The sequence below is a fragment of the Felis catus genome, chromosome F2, assembly GCF_018350175.1.
Source record: "Felis catus isolate Fca126 chromosome F2, F.catus_Fca126_mat1.0, whole genome shotgun sequence".
Lineage (NCBI taxonomy): Eukaryota > Metazoa > Chordata > Mammalia > Carnivora > Felidae > Felis > Felis catus.
In genome coordinates, this window is record NC_058385.1 from 56,881,364 (window position 1) to 56,899,017 (window position 17,654).

A 17,654-nucleotide genomic window follows, 5' to 3' on the forward strand; every position below is an offset into this window, starting at 1 on the left:
AAGGATAAGTTAAAAAGAAATCTGACCCTTTGGTCTATTTCCACAATCATTCTCCTTAGGCTCCAGTATCAAGAGATCCTGGGTAGAACCTGTTGGTTTAATGTTCTTAAACATAAGGAAGTACAAGAAGCCTCTTTAAAATAATTTCTTTACTTGAAATTTAATAAGAGAGTAGAGTTTAAATGCTCTCATAAAAATATATTTATCATCATGCCATGAAATTTAAATAGCTTGATTATACTCCAATAAAGCTGGTAAAAAATAAAAATAACATTGCTTCCACTAAAATTGCTGCTAACTTTTGAGAAGATTAAGGAGAAACTGGGCATTAAGATGAGAAATAATCAAAGGCTAAAAAGGAGAAGACATGTAAAACAGAAAAGGATATTAAGAAAATAGCAGAAAATAAAAAGCAAATCGAAAAGTAGAAAAAGAAAAAGGAAGGACAAAAGCACAGAGAGGAATAAAAATAAGGACAAACAGCAACAAGGGAAAGTTTAGAAGACATGAAATGAGTGTATGGTGGAAGTAATACAGTTAAAGTTTAGAAAGAAACTATAATTATATCAAGAAGCATTCATTTCTCAAATGAAAGTGTAATACACAGAGAAAGACTTTTAACAGTTAGAGTTTGAGGCTGTGAAATATAAAGACAATATGTTTTGGGAAAAAGTTCTCTTCTAAAATTGAACGTAAGTAACTTGTATTTTGAACTTTATAAATTTGATAAACTTTGTAAACTTGATAAATTTCTTGAATACAAAATTTTACATGTTACACCCTGGCAAATAGATTTTTTGACTATTAGTTTAATGTAGCTATTCAAAAGATTAAGTCCATACCTTGGAAGTATGCTAAAAATAAGTATCTCTACAAAATATAGTACAGAAATATTGGAAATCATCAGATATACCCGAATTTAGACAGTAGTGTTAAAATATTTACATCTAAGGAAAATTCTAAGACAAGATTGTTAGGATACTGTAATGTTTAGTGGGAATCTGTTTACTTCTAAAAGAGTGTCACACTTGGGGAACGGCAAAATATAAAGAAAAACACCCATGTCTCATTATTATGTTGCTAAGTAAGTATATATAATATGCAGTTTGGAACTTGAAAACACCAAATAAATGTAGGCTGTTTATTCCTTTTGCTATCCAGTATACTAACAATTTTGAAAAGAATACACATTTTACAAAAGCAATTATCCATTTTTATTTTGTTTACATTGCACTGAAAATTTACATCATACTTTTACAAAGTTTTTTTTTCATAAAAATATACTTCTTTACAAAAGTGTATGCATTAATATAAGAGGAGTAGCCAGTTGCAGAAGAAACATTGTTTAAACAAGATCTTAAATGTATTAACCTTAACATTAATGAATGAATCATTGTTATTGCAGTCATTTGAATAAACAAGAATAAATAACTGATGGCATAAAATTTAAAACAGCATCCTGTCAGTAGAGTACAATGTTGAGAAAATTGTATGAATTTCCAAAACAATGTATCTCAAAGTGGTTTACAAGAAATTCACTAAATGTTGTAGAGATAGATCCAAGCAGCGCTTCTGGGTGCAATGATTTCTCTTAGGCACTCTGTCTCATGATACAAAAAGTCGAGACTGTTTACAGAGTTATCCGCATTTAAGAGGGACATCAACAAAGAGTTCACACTGGGTACATAATTTATTCAATGAAGTAAAACATGCTATAAAAGGAAGACAATGACCTATTAAACCAATATGCTGGCATTACCGTGATACAGTTGTAAATGAGCCACCAATAACTTGCAAATGTGTATCTTAATTTGACAGTGAAAGAAACCTGTCATATCTGAAACATGCTTCTTACAAATAAGAGTATAGAAAGTTTAAAATGTGTGAAAATTTGGAAAACCTATGCCTTTAGGAAATAACTTTATATTGGTCATTTGAAGTGTAAATTTTTTGTAGTCGTTATATTTATGGGCTGGACCAAAATGTATGTCTAACTCACTGTTAGATAAAAGTTCAAAGCTTAAAATCTTACATTTTTAACTCATTGTTGATAAAAGTTCAAAACAATGTTAAAAAAATTCGAAGGCTCATTTGGAAGGAAAATGGCATATATCATCAACTAAATGCAACAGATTAATAGGTTCTGTTTGGTCTTTCGAAAACTTTGGAGAGTGTGGTAAAGGATGGTAAGTTTGGTGTCTCAAATAACTGCAAAATCATCATTACTATAGATAATTTTTGCCAGCTCGAGTGGTTTCTGGGTGACAAAACAGATCGAAGCAAGGTTTTAAACACCGCCCCATGGCTTAGTGAATAATCTTGGTTATAGCATAATGAGGGAAATTGGGAGAACAGCACAATGATCTTGCCATTTACAGAAACTATGACGACCAATCTAAAAATAGAAGACAATATGATACTGAGGGACAAGTACCAGAAGGAATCAAATCAGAGAAGGCAATCTTATCTCTTCTGTGGCATAAATTAGCTCATAAACATTTGAGGGCATGACTCAATCTGAAATAACCATGGAGATAAGGAAGACAATGACTCGATTAACAAAAATGAGTAGCTGACAGAGTGGTGTGAAATAGACTCATGGGCATGATGTGGCTCATGACTGTTAAAGAGAAGTCAGTGGTCTATTGACTCTTGTAAGTATAGCTCTTATTTTCTACCCTATATCTTTTTTTTAAACCCAGTCCCTCTAATATACTTTATAAAGCACAGAAATACTGATAGTGGATGCTCCTCCAATATATGCAAAGAAGTTTATGTTTTAGAATAATCTCCTTTTTAAAAAAAGCAAATAAACTGTGAGTAAGCACTCCCAGAGTGCAGCCAAATTTCTGTAAAACTCTCCATGGTAAACATGAAGAAGAATTAGGGTCCAGTTTATGAAAAAACACTCTTCTCTATCATTCCTCAGGAAAAGGTGACCCAGCAAGTCCTGAAAAGTGTGCTTTAATTTGTTTAGCAGTGAACTAAATGTGCACTGTGTTGTGTGTCGATTTCCACGCTTCTGAAGAAGGCAAAGAGTTGCCGTGTTATACCATTGTGCAGACAGTGTTCAAGTTGGGATCGAATCGTACTGCCTTCCCTTCCGCTGACTTTGCATTGGTGTCATACATGGGGTTTTCAAAAGCTGCTTGGCCATTGTTATTTTCATGAACTGAACATCCTGTATACTGTGTTTTGGGTGCAGTCCTGTTGATGAGAACATGGATTAGCTATGTGTTAACTTTCTAGAAATAGCAGAGTAGGGCTCAAACATGACATACTTGAGTTATCATTGTTACTGCGTAATGTAACTTCAAAGCATTAATTGAGAAATTATAAACTCCACAGATCAAATTTGAACAATTTACCTGTCACTTTTAAATCCTGAGTGACTTTTATTATTTAATATAATACATATTAATATACAGTACCAATCTGAGTAATACAAGTATCAATAATATATTGTGACTAATCTTATAAATTTAAATTTTCTGATGCAACAATAATCGTTATGAATTAGCATGTATAGTATAAATAAATTATGATGAAAATAAAATTTAAATCTTATTACTATTCATTCATTCATTCATTCATTCATTCATCAGATATTTACTGAGCATTCATTATGTACCGAGCATGATCCCGGGCATATGCATATGGATCCTAGGCATATCACTGTAGTGATAGAAAATAATTAATAAATAAATATTTATTAAAAAATAATAAATAAAACAAAAAATAGGTAATGAGAATTGTTCTGATGAAAAGGAAAAGAGTTGATATGACAGGAAGGAACTGGGCCCCACTTTTGGAGGAGTAATGAGGAAAAGTACCTCTGCAGAGATAAAATGTAATCTGAGACGTGAAGAACAAAGAGGAGGCAGTTCTGCACTAATTAAAAAAGGATTTCAGAAAGAGCAGACAACTAACACTGAGGCCTAATTTGGGAAGATACTTGGAGTATCTCAGAAACATAAATACTCAATTTTCTTAAAAATTATATACATTAGAACAATAAATTCAAAATCTCAAAGAAGGATTCAAAAATACAGATTTGAAGGCTATACATGCACCCCAATGTGTATAGCAGCATTATCAATAACAGTCAAACTATGGGGAGAGTCCAAGTGTCCATTGATTAATGAATGGATAAAGATGTGGTGTATATACATGGAATATAACTCAGCTCTCAAAAAGAATGAAATCTTGCCATTTGCAATAACATGGATGGAGCTAGAATATATTATGCTAAGCACAATAAGTCAATCAGAGAAAGACAAACGCCACATGATTTCACTCATATGCAGAATCTAGGACAAAACAGATGAACATATGGGAAGAGGGGAGAGAAGAGAAAACAAACCGCAAGAGACTCTTAATGATACAGAACAAACTATGGGTTGGTGGAAGGAGGTGGGTTTGAGATGGGCTAGATGGGTGATGGGTGTGAAGGGGAGCACTTGGGATAAGGACTGGGTATTGTATGTACGTGATGAACCACTGAGTTCTCCTCCTGAAACAAATATTGAATGGTACATTACCTAACTGAAGTTTAAATAAAATATAAATTAAAAAAATGATATACACCAGAACAATAAATTCAAAATCTCAAAGAAGAAATGACTATAGATAATGAAGTCATGAAAATAGTTTCCAGAGTTATTAATAACTGAACATTTGGTTTTACTTAACAAAACACATGGGTCCTAGGATGGTTGGCATAACCTGCTGATCTTGAATTCCTGCTTTGTTTCTCTATTTCCCTCTCTTTTGAGAAATTCTTATTTCTAGTTTCCCACACCCCACTGCATAATTTGAGGACATTTGCTATGGTACAAAGGCAGACTTGCCCCTACCTGTTTCTGGGACCTAATTCCTAAAATGGATACATCTTAAAAGAATTTGTTTCTCAACTCCTTTGTTTACATCCAAACATCACAAATTTCAACTATTTCATCTTACTTTATTTGCTATTATGTTCTATTCTATTCTATTCTATTCTATTACTATCCCTAATGCATTTTCCGAATTTTTCTCCATACTAACAATTGTTAGATGATTTATACAGCAATAAATTTGATTAAAGCTATCTTAAGTTTTTTTCAATGACATTACCTATATAGACATATTGCTTAAAATTTGCTCTTGACAGGTGCATAATTCTAATGGAAAGTATTTGTCTCCCTTTTTTCAAACTAGATTCACAATAAAAACCAGGAACAACATCATTTCCTTCTAATTAGACAAGAAACATGAAGATAAAAAGAAATGTCATTTTACTAATGTTAAACAACAGTTTATGGAAAATAATGTCAAGTTTCAGGATAGTTTATGCCGTGAAAAATTTACTTGAAACAAACCAAACTTTTAAATATAAGAGCTAAATCTATTAAACTCTTCGGAGAATACATACAGGTAAATCTGACCATGATTCATGACATTGAATATGGCAATGGTTTCTTAGCTATGACACCACAAACACAAATAACAAAAGAAAATAGATAAGTTGGACTTTATCAAAATGAGAAATTTTGGTACATCAAAGGACAAGACACTATCAAGGGAATGAAAATACAACTCACAGAAAGGAAGAAATATATCAAACCATATGTATGTTAAGAGTCAACTCTCCAAAATGTATGAAGAACACTTACAATCAACAACAAGACAAACAACACAATTAAAAAATGGGCAGATACTTGAACAGGCATTTCTTTAAAGAAAAATGGCCAAAAAGCAGTGAAAAGATGTTCAATGTCATTAGTAATTAGGGAAATGCAAATCCAAACCACAATGAGCTACCACTTTACACATATACTAGGGTAACTATAATTAAAATAAGAAAGAAAAAGAAAAGAAAACAGAAAATAACAAGTGTTGGCATGGATGCGGAGAAAGTAAAACCCTTATACATTGCTGGTGAGAATATAATATGGTGCAGCTGCTCTGCAAAAATTTGGTGCTTCCCCAGTAAGTTAAATGTAGAATTACCATATAAACCAGCAATTCTATTTTGGGGTATATACTCAAAAGAATTGAAGCATGTGTTCAAACAAAAAGTTGTACACAAGTGTATATATAAGCACTATTCACAATAGCCAAAATGTAGGAACAAACCAAATGCCCATCACCTGATGAATGGACATATTTAAATAGAACACATTCAAACATACCACAGAATATTATTCAGCCATATAAAGGAATGGAGCACTGATAAATGCTATAACATGGAAGAAACTTGAAAACATTATGTTAAGTTTAAGAAACTAAATAGAAAATGTCACATGTTACCTGATTCCATTGATATGAAATACCCAGAATAGGCAAACAAATACAGACAGAAAGCAGATTAGCAGTTGCCTAGGGCAGGGGTGGTAGGAATACGGAATGACTGATCAATGGGCACAGAATTTCCTTTTGGAGTGATGAAAATATTCTGGAACTGGCAATGATGGCTCTGGGACACAGTGAGTATACTAAATGCCACTGAACTATATGCCTAGAATGGTTTAAATGGTTTTAGGTTATGCGTTTTTTACAAAGATAGTTTAAAAACAAAAAAAGGATTGGAACAGATTTCTTTATAAATAAATATAGTGATGATTTTTTTGTTGTTGTAAATAAAATCTGATATTGACAAGGCTAAGCAGCTGCTAATATTCAATTATTACAAATTTATGTAGTATTTTATATATATATATATATATATATATATATATATATATATATATATATATCTTAGGTAATCTAGACTGAAACGTGTAATACAAATATCAGTTTTGAGAAAAATGCATTTAGGTAATATTCATTGAATTATCTGGTTGTCTCTCTATATATTTTCTTGATGAAGGATAGTCCCAAATAGCAGACAATTACATAAAGCCCCTGACTTGGATTGTTGTAATGGACTTAGTAAAACAAGTACCAACTAATAATATGGATAATCATACACTAGATACGTCAGAAATATAACATACTAATTGCATAATCTTCTAAAAGCAGCAGAAGGAAAGGAGATGGTTAGAAGACTTTACCAACTGTCTGCCTGGGTAAAACTGGTCAGTATTGTGATGTGCGCTACGAGGTTTGGTCACAAACTTCTCTCCACTTCTCTAAATAAATGTGGCAGCAGGTATCACCTCTTCAACGTCAACATTAACCTGGCTTTTGTATCTCTAAATTCTTATCATGGATAATGTAAAACTAACTAATACAATTAAGTACGTGCCAGGAAATTGACAGGCAAGAGTAATAAGGGTTAAGGTGAATGTGCAAATTCACTGAGCAATTTTTGTTTTGTGATGTTGGCATGGTGGGGGGCAGGCAGGGGGAACCAGGTTTTTAAACCTGTTGCACTATTTGGCACACAATGAAAAAAAAATGGAAGTTACAATTTGAACTAGAGTAGTAAAAAGAACATGAAATGGAAGATTTGGGAAAGGTTTTATAGGTAAAATCAACAAACTTACCTCTGTTTATAAAGATAAAATCCAAATCCTGCAAATATAAGTGCAAAAAAAGGCACAAGAATAGCAATGGCCACAGAACTACTGTTTGTACCATGAGGTTGATTTGAAGAATTTGAGCCTTCTGACATATTCAGTCCTATAAAATTAAAAAAAAAATCAACTTGCTTTTATCACATGATTTTTTATTTGTATGAATCAATTATTTTCTTTCCTAATCAAGATACCTACTTGGAAATGTATATAGTAAACAAAAATAATTCAGGAAACTTCTTCAACTCATTTCCATGCAAGTTTGTGCAGTGTCTACTATGTATAAGATATTTTTCCAGGAAAGGATACAGAATAAAAAATAAGCAGTCTCTGAACTGAAGAGTTTATACAGTTGTAGAAAGAATACAATGACACAAAAAAGCATATACATCAGGCATGAATTAATGATCAATGTGCTTTAGGAAGAGAAGGGGTAATTCCATCTGGTGGTATATAAGAATGTATTTTGGAGAATACAATGAGCTTGGCTTTGAAGAGTCAGTAGAACAATAATGGAGGAGGAAGCAGGACCATCTTAAGCTTAGAAATAGGAGGGTGAGTGACATATTTAGAAGACATGACAAACACTAGGTGTAGCTGTGTGGAAAAGATGTGGAGGTAAGTATTATCTGTGTGGTAGGAATAGGCTGCTAACCTGAAAAAGCTATGGCCAGACCCCAAAAAGCCATAAATATCATTCTAAAGAATTCAAACTTGTATCTATTTGCAGTGAAGGACAAGTGGAGGTATTTAGAAATAAAAGGCCCTATGATAAGACACACAATTTAGGACAGTGGGTAGGGTGGAATGAATGAACTTGAGGGAAGCCAGACTGGAAGCACGTGTACATCAATGGTTAGAGCAAGAACCCAAATAGAAGTGGAAATTGATCTCTATACTAACATACTAGGAAGAGCATGAAAAGACAGAAATGGGGGAACATTTTGTAGTTAAAAATCAACAGAACTTGTTTGTGAGGATAAGTGGTAAGAGAGCACAGGCTGAGAAGTGTTCTACTTGGGGATGGGGAAACAGTGAAGACATTAGCACAATTAGGAAATGAGAAAATCAGGTTTGTCAACGTGTTGGCATAGGACAAGGGAAGAAAAAATAACAGACATGTTATTTTTTGTTTTTAGGTTCCCCAGAAAGAAATAGCTGCTTTTTTTTTTTTATAGGTTCTGTCTTAGACATGTAGTTTTTGTGATGCTTTTGAGACTAGTATGTGTAAACATCTTGCATTAAATTGCACAACTGTGTAACTGTACTGTATTAATGAATGTTTTATTTGGTTTTCAAAACTAACATACTTTTAGGCCAAGACATTATCTGAAATGAACATCTTATCATTTTTATTTACTTAGAGAAAGCTAATTTATTTTTTTGATAAACAGTTATATTCAATTAAGTCACACCTTAGTCCAAGTTAATACCTTCTTACCTACCTTATTTTTCCAGGGACTCAGAATATTTACATAAGCATTCAAAGTAATGGAATTTTTAAGATAAATACTAAGTAGTAGTTTTTAGAGCCTGAGTTTATTCTTTATATGTCAATACCACTATATAATAATGGAAGACAATATACTTTAGGAAAATTATATACCGAAAGCTATGGCAATAATTATATTCAAGCAAGACCATTAAATGTCTATGTATATTTTAAAAGAGTTTAAAAGAAGAATGAAAAAACCCTATGCCTCCCACTACAGAAAATTTACATAGCTGAATAGCACAAAGTCCCAAAAAGGGGTCTATTCCTCAAAGTTATTTTCTTTTTCAGACCGTATGAATTTTTCAAAGTGCTATTACATTTTCAAAAGAGAAATAAAGTTACAACAATATTCAAACTGAAGAGAAGTACTGCAGTTCTCATGAGATAAAATAAAATAATTTACAGTTTAATATTTTCTTTTCTATCTGTATCACTTTTCTCCCTTTTCCTTGCTAAAGGCAAGGCAGTGTGTCATATTTATTAGACATCTGACAAAAACCAAACCCTGTACAGCATCGGTACATAGAGAATCAATATTTTGTGTGATTATTTAAAAGCCTTTCAAAATTTTCAATGTATAACTTACCTGACAAAGCCAAATTCAAAATGTAGTAAGTGTGCCTAATGTACAGAATACACTGTATTTTCTTATGATGTCTAGAGTAATAAAGGAACTACATGAAAATGAAAATGAATACATTACCTAGTCTTTGTAGTCCAAATTGCCCATAATCTTTGCCCTGAATAAATCCTTGAAATACATAAGTTGCTCCATCAGGCTCAGCAGAAACCTAAAAATATTTATAAGGTTGATTAAATCTGAGGATTGGAGCCGGCTATATTTTCCAGCCTTAATAAATATCCAGTTTTACACTTAAATGAATATTATACAGAGTTCCTTCCTCTTTATTTCCCTCTGATATAAAACACGGCATACTGTGCAAATTTGCCATTAAAAGCAAAAGAAAATTTTTGTTTTTAAGTAATTAGTATATTAGAATATAGGGGGTTGGTCATTAATATAATTATATAGATAGATAGATTTCTCTTAGGCTAAGAAGCCTACCGTCAAAAAAAAAGGCAATTAGGGGAGTCTGGGTGGCTCAGGCAGTTAAGCATCTGAGTCTTGATTTCAGCTCAGGTCATGACCTACAGTCATGAGACTGAGTCCCAAGTCAGGCTCCAACCTAGGCATGGAGCCTGCTTAAGATTCTCTTTCTCCCTCTCCTTCTGCCCTTCCCCCCTCTAAGAAAAAGAGGGAGGACAATGATATGATTAAACAGAATAAAGCAAATGATCAATTAAAAATTGGGGTGCGCGGTGGCTCAGTCAGTTAAGCGACTGACTTTGGCTCAGGTCATGATCTCACAGTTCGTGGGTTCAAACCCCACATCAGTTCTGTGCTGACAGCTCAGAGCCTGGAGCTGCTTTGCATTCTGTGTCTTCTCTCTCTCTCTCTTTCTCTCTCTCTCTCTCTCTCTCTCTCTCTCTCTTTCTTTCTCTCTCTCTACTCCTCCCCCACATATGCTGTCTCTGTCTTTCAAAAAGAAATAAAATGTTAAAAAATTATTAAAAATTAAAATATAATAAAACTCTACTTTGTAGATATGATTACTGTTTAGCATGTATGCACTCCGTCTTCCCCTCCCACCAACCTTCATGGGAAGAATGCCCCTTTCAACTCATTGGGTTTGGTCCTGTGATTTACTTTGGCCAATGATTCATGGGTGGAACTGACAGTAGGTCAGTGCTAAGTCTGAGCCTGAAAAGGCATGTTTCCCATGAAAATAAGTGAAAGAAGCCAGACACAAAAGACTACATATTATATGATTCCATAAATATGAACATCCAAAACAGAGAAATCTATAGATTTCAGAAAATAGATTTGTGTCTTCTTAGGGCTAGGGTGGAGGTGAGGGACGAATGGGTAGGGTGATAGCTAAAGGGTGTGGAGTTTCTGTTTGAGGTGATGGAAATATTCTAAAATCAACTGTGGTGACGGTTACACACATGTCAATATACTTAAAACCACTGAATTGCATATTTTAAATGGGTGAATTGTAACGAAGATGAGTTATATTTCATTAGAGCTATTTAAAGCAAGGGGGCATGTTTCTACTTTCCCCCTCAGAGCTTCTGATGTCTGACAAGAGAATGTGCTCCAGCCTGGGCCCCAGAATGAGACATCTGGAGCATACCTGAACTTGCTACCACAGCCTCAAGTGGAACACCCACAACTAACCCCACATACATGAGAAAGAATGAAATACTTGTTTGACCCCAAGATTTTGTGGCTGTGTCCATTGCTACAAATGCTATTACGTGTACCTTGCATGTGTGTAAAATTCTATTTTTATTTTTATTTATTTATTTTTTTTTCAACGTTTATTTATTGTTGGGACAGAGAGAGACAGAGCATGAACGGGGGAGGGGCAGAGAGAGAGGGAGACACAGAATCGGAAACAGGCTCCAGGCTCCGAGCCATCAGCCCAGAGCCTGACGCGGGGCTTGAACTCACGGACCGCGAGATCGTGACCTGGCTGAAGTCGGACGCTTAACCGACTGCACCACCCAGGCGCCCCAAAAATTCTATTTTTAAAAAATGCTTTACTTATGTAATGTGATTTGATTTCATAAATAAATTAAAAATAGACATATTTCAGTATTCCTGATAACTAGTAATGTGACTTTATTCTGAAGTTTGTTTTAATTACCCAAGTCCTGTAGAGTATTGTAAAAGTCCTGTATAGTATTGTTCCCCAAGTTACCAAGTTACCCAAGTCCTGTATAGTATTGTAAAAGTTAAAAACCTTGAATCCTCACCCTGAAAAGCAAAATATCATACCAATCCATCCATAGAAGTTTGACATTTCAGAAACAAGTGGTTTATTCTTTATTATCAGACATCACACTCATTTTGGTCATTTTTAAAAATGAAATGCTTCTAAATAGAATAGCTTAAACTCTAATATTTAAACAAATGAATTCATTTTGTTTGCTTCCTAGATAAAATAATACAACTAAACTATTTGAGTGCATTGAAGACATGAATTAATTTCCAATTCCATGAATAACAGCAGATAGGGAAATAGGATAAATGTTTTTACCCCCTCAGGCACTAAACTTACAGAAGCCTACAACCTACTATCTTTCCTTCTAGATCTTCCTTGTAAAAGAAGACCTGTTGCTTGAGGGGATATAGTCAGAGCTCTCCTCATTGTTTTTTAGCAAAGACTCCAGGTCAATTTGTGAATGGAAGACTAGTTACTTCCAACTGCCAATTTAGAAACTCCATTCATGTAAGGGGCTGAATAGGACAGGGTGACTCCATGGTGAAGCTATGGCAACCATCTCCCCAAATGAAGTAATTCACATAACTTTCTTTTCATAAACAACTTTATAAAATATTCTAAATCTGTTAAATTTAGAGAAAAAAACTTAAATGTAATGGCATACTTAATTTTTTTATGCATTTTGTAAATACGTTGTATGTGTCTTAAATAGTAATTCCAGACAAAGAATGAATTATATTTTATCCAGGTTTACTTTGCATAGTACTGGTCATAGACAAAATACATTTGATGAAAGCAATGAAAAACTATGACTCTCATACACATAAACATTACAAATATAAGCATATTAATCAGAATCCAATAACCCTAGGTATAACATTCTAGATTACTAAGTATTTACATTGAATCTTTTTTCCAAACAAAAAATTTACCCATAATAGTAATTTTCCCATTTTATATGTGCATGTGTATTCATAATTAGCCCAATTTAGAAAACCACCTTTTTTTTTGGAATTTTAATGACAAACCAAAGCACAAATTGGTTACTAAAATCAGCAGAAGATATTTAAAACACTATACTTACAAAGCCATCCATGGCCCAATTGTCCTCCTTCATTTTCTTCACAGAAGCATGTGTTGGTACTTTAATAAGGTAGATGTGTAACATTAGGCGAGCTTCCTGGCTTTTATACACCCCTGTAAAATGTAAGGACATTTTAGTCTACTAATTTTGTAAGTAGTTATGCTTCATTATATTATCTTTAACTCCTTAAATATATAAGGTAATATATGTGAAAAGAAAAGGAATCAAACAAGGCCAAGTCAAGGCCAGCTTCATTTGTAAGGCTTTCTACAAATCCTACAGTATATGTTAATCTCTCATCTGAAATTCTCAACTTGAATTTTAATTGTGGGGTTGAAATTACTTATGTTATTAAAATTAAGTATTACTGTTCTTAATAACATCATTCCATGATATTACAAATAAGATGACTTCATTCCCCAATAAGATTTAAAATCTTCAAGGATGTACAACAAACGTTAAAATCCCTCATAGGTTTCTTAATAATAAATTGGGTGCCAACCCTGTGAAAGAGTATTCTAAGTGCTGTTGGAGCCACAAAGAAGAATATATACATCCCTATCTAAAGATAGGATGCTTAAAAGCAATTCCAATGAAGTAGGAAATGTAAGTCACATATATAATCAACTAAATACATGAAAACATATGATAAATAAAAGGCCAGAACAGAGAGGGATCATTTCACAATGGAGTGATCAGGAAATGCTTATTGAGAAAAGGTATTTGAATGGGTCTTAAAAATCAAGTACAATTTTTAGTTTAAGAAGGTAAATATAGGAAATAGCATAAAAAAGTAAAAATATATACATAATTTTTTTTCATAAACAGTGGGTATTCTACAAGTAGGAATAATATGAAATATAAATATGCTTAGGGGAAAAACAGGAGAAAAAATTTCTAAGTAAAAATTTTGTGATTAATGGTGGAAATATGACTCATTTATTTAATCTTTCACCTATGTAATAAGGTATCATAAGAATGGACTGGGAATACAAAGATGACACATAGATCTTGACCTAAGTGGTTTCATTTAATAAGGGAAGACAAAAAAGTGATCAAAAATAATATTGGTGGGAAAATATCATAATTGATTTCCATGGACACTGTGATGGCAAATTAATCTATTTGTTTTTATATATTTGCAGGAATTTATTTTGAAATTTTTCTAGATTAGATTAAGTATACATTTATTTTTCAGAAATCTCTAAAATAAAAAAAATGTTTATGTCTCAAAGTTAAATCAGTAGTCACAATTTAAATGAATTTCTTTTGCCAATATAAAACTTCTTACAGTTTATATCACTGTAGCTGTGTATAGTTTTTAAAATATAATACATATTAACTACTAATACTTTAACTCTGAGTTTAATGGGAATCACTCAATAATACAAAACTATGCTTGATAGTTATCCTAAAATTTGCAAAATCAATAATTATGATTTTATTTTCTATTTCATTGATACCACAAATTATTATTAATAATTTCTTAGGATATATATACAGCCAAGAAGTTTAAACAAATATATTACACATTTGCAGTATGAATATTTAAAAATATTTTTTAAATGAGAGCAATAATTCAAATTCATTACTTTGATAATATTCATTGAGGCCTATTTTGTTCCAGCTGCTGTTCTAGCTTCTGAGAAGCAGTGATGACCTGGAAGGTAAGGGAGCTTCCCTTTTAGAACTTACATTGTTGGAGTATAGATGAACAAAATGTCATATCACATCCTGTAACACCATATTACTCTATACTAATACTATACTAATTTCAAACAGTGAAAAGAAGAAAGTGAAACAGGTAAGACTGTCTAAGAGTGTGTCTGACTGTATTTATAATGAGAAAGTTACTTTAGATGGGGTCATAAGGAGTACTGTTGATGAGATGACATTTGAGAAAATATCTGAATGTCAGTAAAACCAGAACAATCAAAGATAATGAGGGAAATTTATACTGGATAGAGGACACAGAAACTTGAAAAAGCTGAACAGTTGGATAGGGGATCCCTTAAGCTTGTTTAAAGTAGTGTAGCTATACCTTTTCTGTCTTAAACTATGGTGTCCACCTAAATACTGTCATTTGAAGAAATGATTTTGTGTCCATAAAATAGCTTACAGGTCACTGATCTTGCCTGTTTGGTGTTATGAGAATACAGAAAAAATTAGTTATTCAAATTAAAAGTTCTTTTCTATTTCATGATGTCTCATTCCAGCCACATCAAAATATCCTTGAATGACTCAAGTGCAAGACACAAAACAAGCTTTTAAAACACACAAAATGACAAAATGGAGGAATTCTCCCCAAAAGAAAGTTCAAGGAGAAATCACAGCCAGAAAATTGCTCAAAACAGAAATAAATAATATATCTGAACAAGAATTTAGAATGACAGTCAAAGGTAATAGCTGAGCTTGAAAAAAAGCATAGAAGACATGAGAGAAACTCTTGCTGCAGAGGTCAAAGACCTAAGAACTAGTCATGATAAATTAAAAAATACTATAACTGAGATGTTATAGTAAATAACATCTAGACTAATAATAACAGTCTAGTAATAGGCTAATAATAGTCTAGTAAATAAACTAGACACAGTGACAGAGAGGATGGAAGATGCAGAAGAAAGAATAGGTGAAATTGAAGATAAGGTTATGGAAAATAATAAAGCTGAAAAAAAAGAGGGAAATGGAATTACTAGATCATGAGGGGAGAATTAGAGAACTAACTGATTCCACGAAATGAAACAATATCTGTATTATAAGAGTTGTAGAAGAAGAAGAGCAAGAGAAAGGGTCAAAAGGTTTATTTGTACAAAGTATAGCCAAAAACTTCCTTCATCTGGGGAAGGAAACAGGCATCTAAGTCTAAGAGGCAGAGAGAACTCCCTTTAAAATCTACAAAAAGAGGTCAACAGCATTACATATCATAGTGAAACTGGCAAAACACAAAGATAAAGAGAGAATTCTGAAAGCAGCTAGGGACAAAATGTCCTTAACCTACAAGGGTAGACATGTAAGGATAGTAACAGACCTGTCCACTGAAACTTGGCAGGCCAGAAGGGAGTAGCAGGAAATATTCAGTGTGCTGAATAGGAAAAATATGCAGCCAAGAATCCTTTATCCAGAAAGGATGTCATTCAGAACAGAAGGGGAGATAAAGACTTCCCAGACAAACAAAAACTAAATGAGTTCATGACCACTAAATTATTCCTGTAGGAGATCCTAAGGGGGAACTCTGTGAGTGGAAAGCAGCAAAGACCACAAAAGACCAGAGGACATCACTACAAACATGAAATCCACAGATAACACAATAGCACTAAATTCATATCTTTCAATTATCACTCAATGTAAATGGACTAAATGCCCCAATCAAAAGACATAGGATATCAGAATGGATAAAAACAAAAAAACAAAAAAACAAAGAACCTAGATCCATCTATATGCTGCCTACAAGAGACTCATTTAGACCTAAGGACACCTGCAAATTGAAAGTGAGAGGACGGAAAGCCATCTATTATTCTAATAGACATCAAAAGAAAGCCAGAGTAACCATACTTAAATCACATAAACTAGATTTTAAAATAAAGACTGTAACAATGGATGAAGAAGGGCATTATATCATATTTAAGGGGTCTATCCATCAAGAAGAGTAACAATTGTAAATATTTATGCCCCCAAAGTGAAACACCCAAATACATAAATCAATTAATCAGGAACAAACTTTTTGATAAGAACACCATAATTGTAAGAGACTTGCAATTAATTTGAAACTAATAAGTAAATTAAATCTAAGTCCTAAATTAATAAGACTCCACTTATAATAATGGACACATCATCTAGGCAGAAAATCAATAAGGAAACAATAGCTCTGAAGGACACATTGGACCAGAAGGACTTAACATATATATTCAGAACATTTCATCCTAAAGTAGCAGAATACACATTCTTCTCAAGTGCACATGGTACATTCTCCAAAATTGATCACATACCCAGTCACAAAACAGCCTTCAGCAGGTACAAAAAGATTGAGATTATACCATGCATATTTTCAGATCACAACACTATGAAACTTGAAATCAACCACAAGAAAAAATCTGGAAATCCTCCAAATACATGGAGGTTAAAGAACATCCCACTTAAGAATGAATGGATTAAGCAGGAAATTAAAGAAAAAAATAAAAATATACATGGAAGCAAATGAAAATGAAAACATGACAGTTCGAACTCTTTGGGATGCAGGAAAGGCAATCCTAAGAAGAAAATACATTGCATTTCAGGCCTATCTCAAGAAGCAGTAAATGTCCCAAATACACAACCTAACCTCACACCTAAAGGAGCTAGAAAAGCAGCAGCAAATAAAGCCCAAAGCCAGCAGAAGAAGGGAAATGATAAACATTAGAGCAGAAATAAATGATATAGAATCCAAAACAAAAACAGTAGAACAGATTAGTGAAACTAAGAGCTGGTTTTTTAAAAGAATAAACAAAATTGATAAGATCTTAGCCAGACTTTTCAACGTTTATTTATTTTTGGGACAGAGAGAGACAGAGCATGAACGGGGGAGGGGCAGAGAGAGAGAGGGAGACACAGAATCAGAAACAGGCTCCAGGCTACGAGCCATCAGCCCAGAGCCTGACGCGGGGCTCGAACTCACGGACCGCGAGATCGTGACCTTAGCCAGACTTTTCAAAAAAGAAAGAGAGAGGACCCAAATAGATAAAATAATAAGTGAAAGAGGAGCAATCCTAACCAACACCATAGAAATATAAACAATTATAAGAGAATACTAT

The 17,654-nt window shown here is 33.2% G+C and overlaps 1 protein-coding gene across 7 annotated transcripts in view; it reads right to left on the reverse strand.

Annotated features, from left to right (window-relative positions):
- Positions 1-1,190: 1,190 nt before the first annotated feature.
- Positions 1,191-17,654, reverse strand: part of CSMD3 (CUB and Sushi multiple domains 3) — a 1,245,869-nt gene continuing 1,229,405 nt past the window's right edge. For all 7 annotated transcript variants that reach the window (XM_045049906.1, XM_019823045.3, XM_019823042.3 and 4 more), the window contains 4 exons: positions 12,871-12,983; positions 9,698-9,785; positions 7,470-7,605; positions 1,191-3,207 (listed from right to left, as the gene is read on the reverse strand). In XM_045049906.1, the coding sequence (XP_044905841.1) occupies positions 3,048-3,207; positions 7,470-7,605; positions 9,698-9,785; positions 12,871-12,983 (497 nt within the window). In that variant the 3' untranslated portion in view covers positions 1,191-3,047. The remainder of the gene's footprint in view (positions 3,208-7,469; positions 7,606-9,697; positions 9,786-12,870; positions 12,984-17,654) is intronic.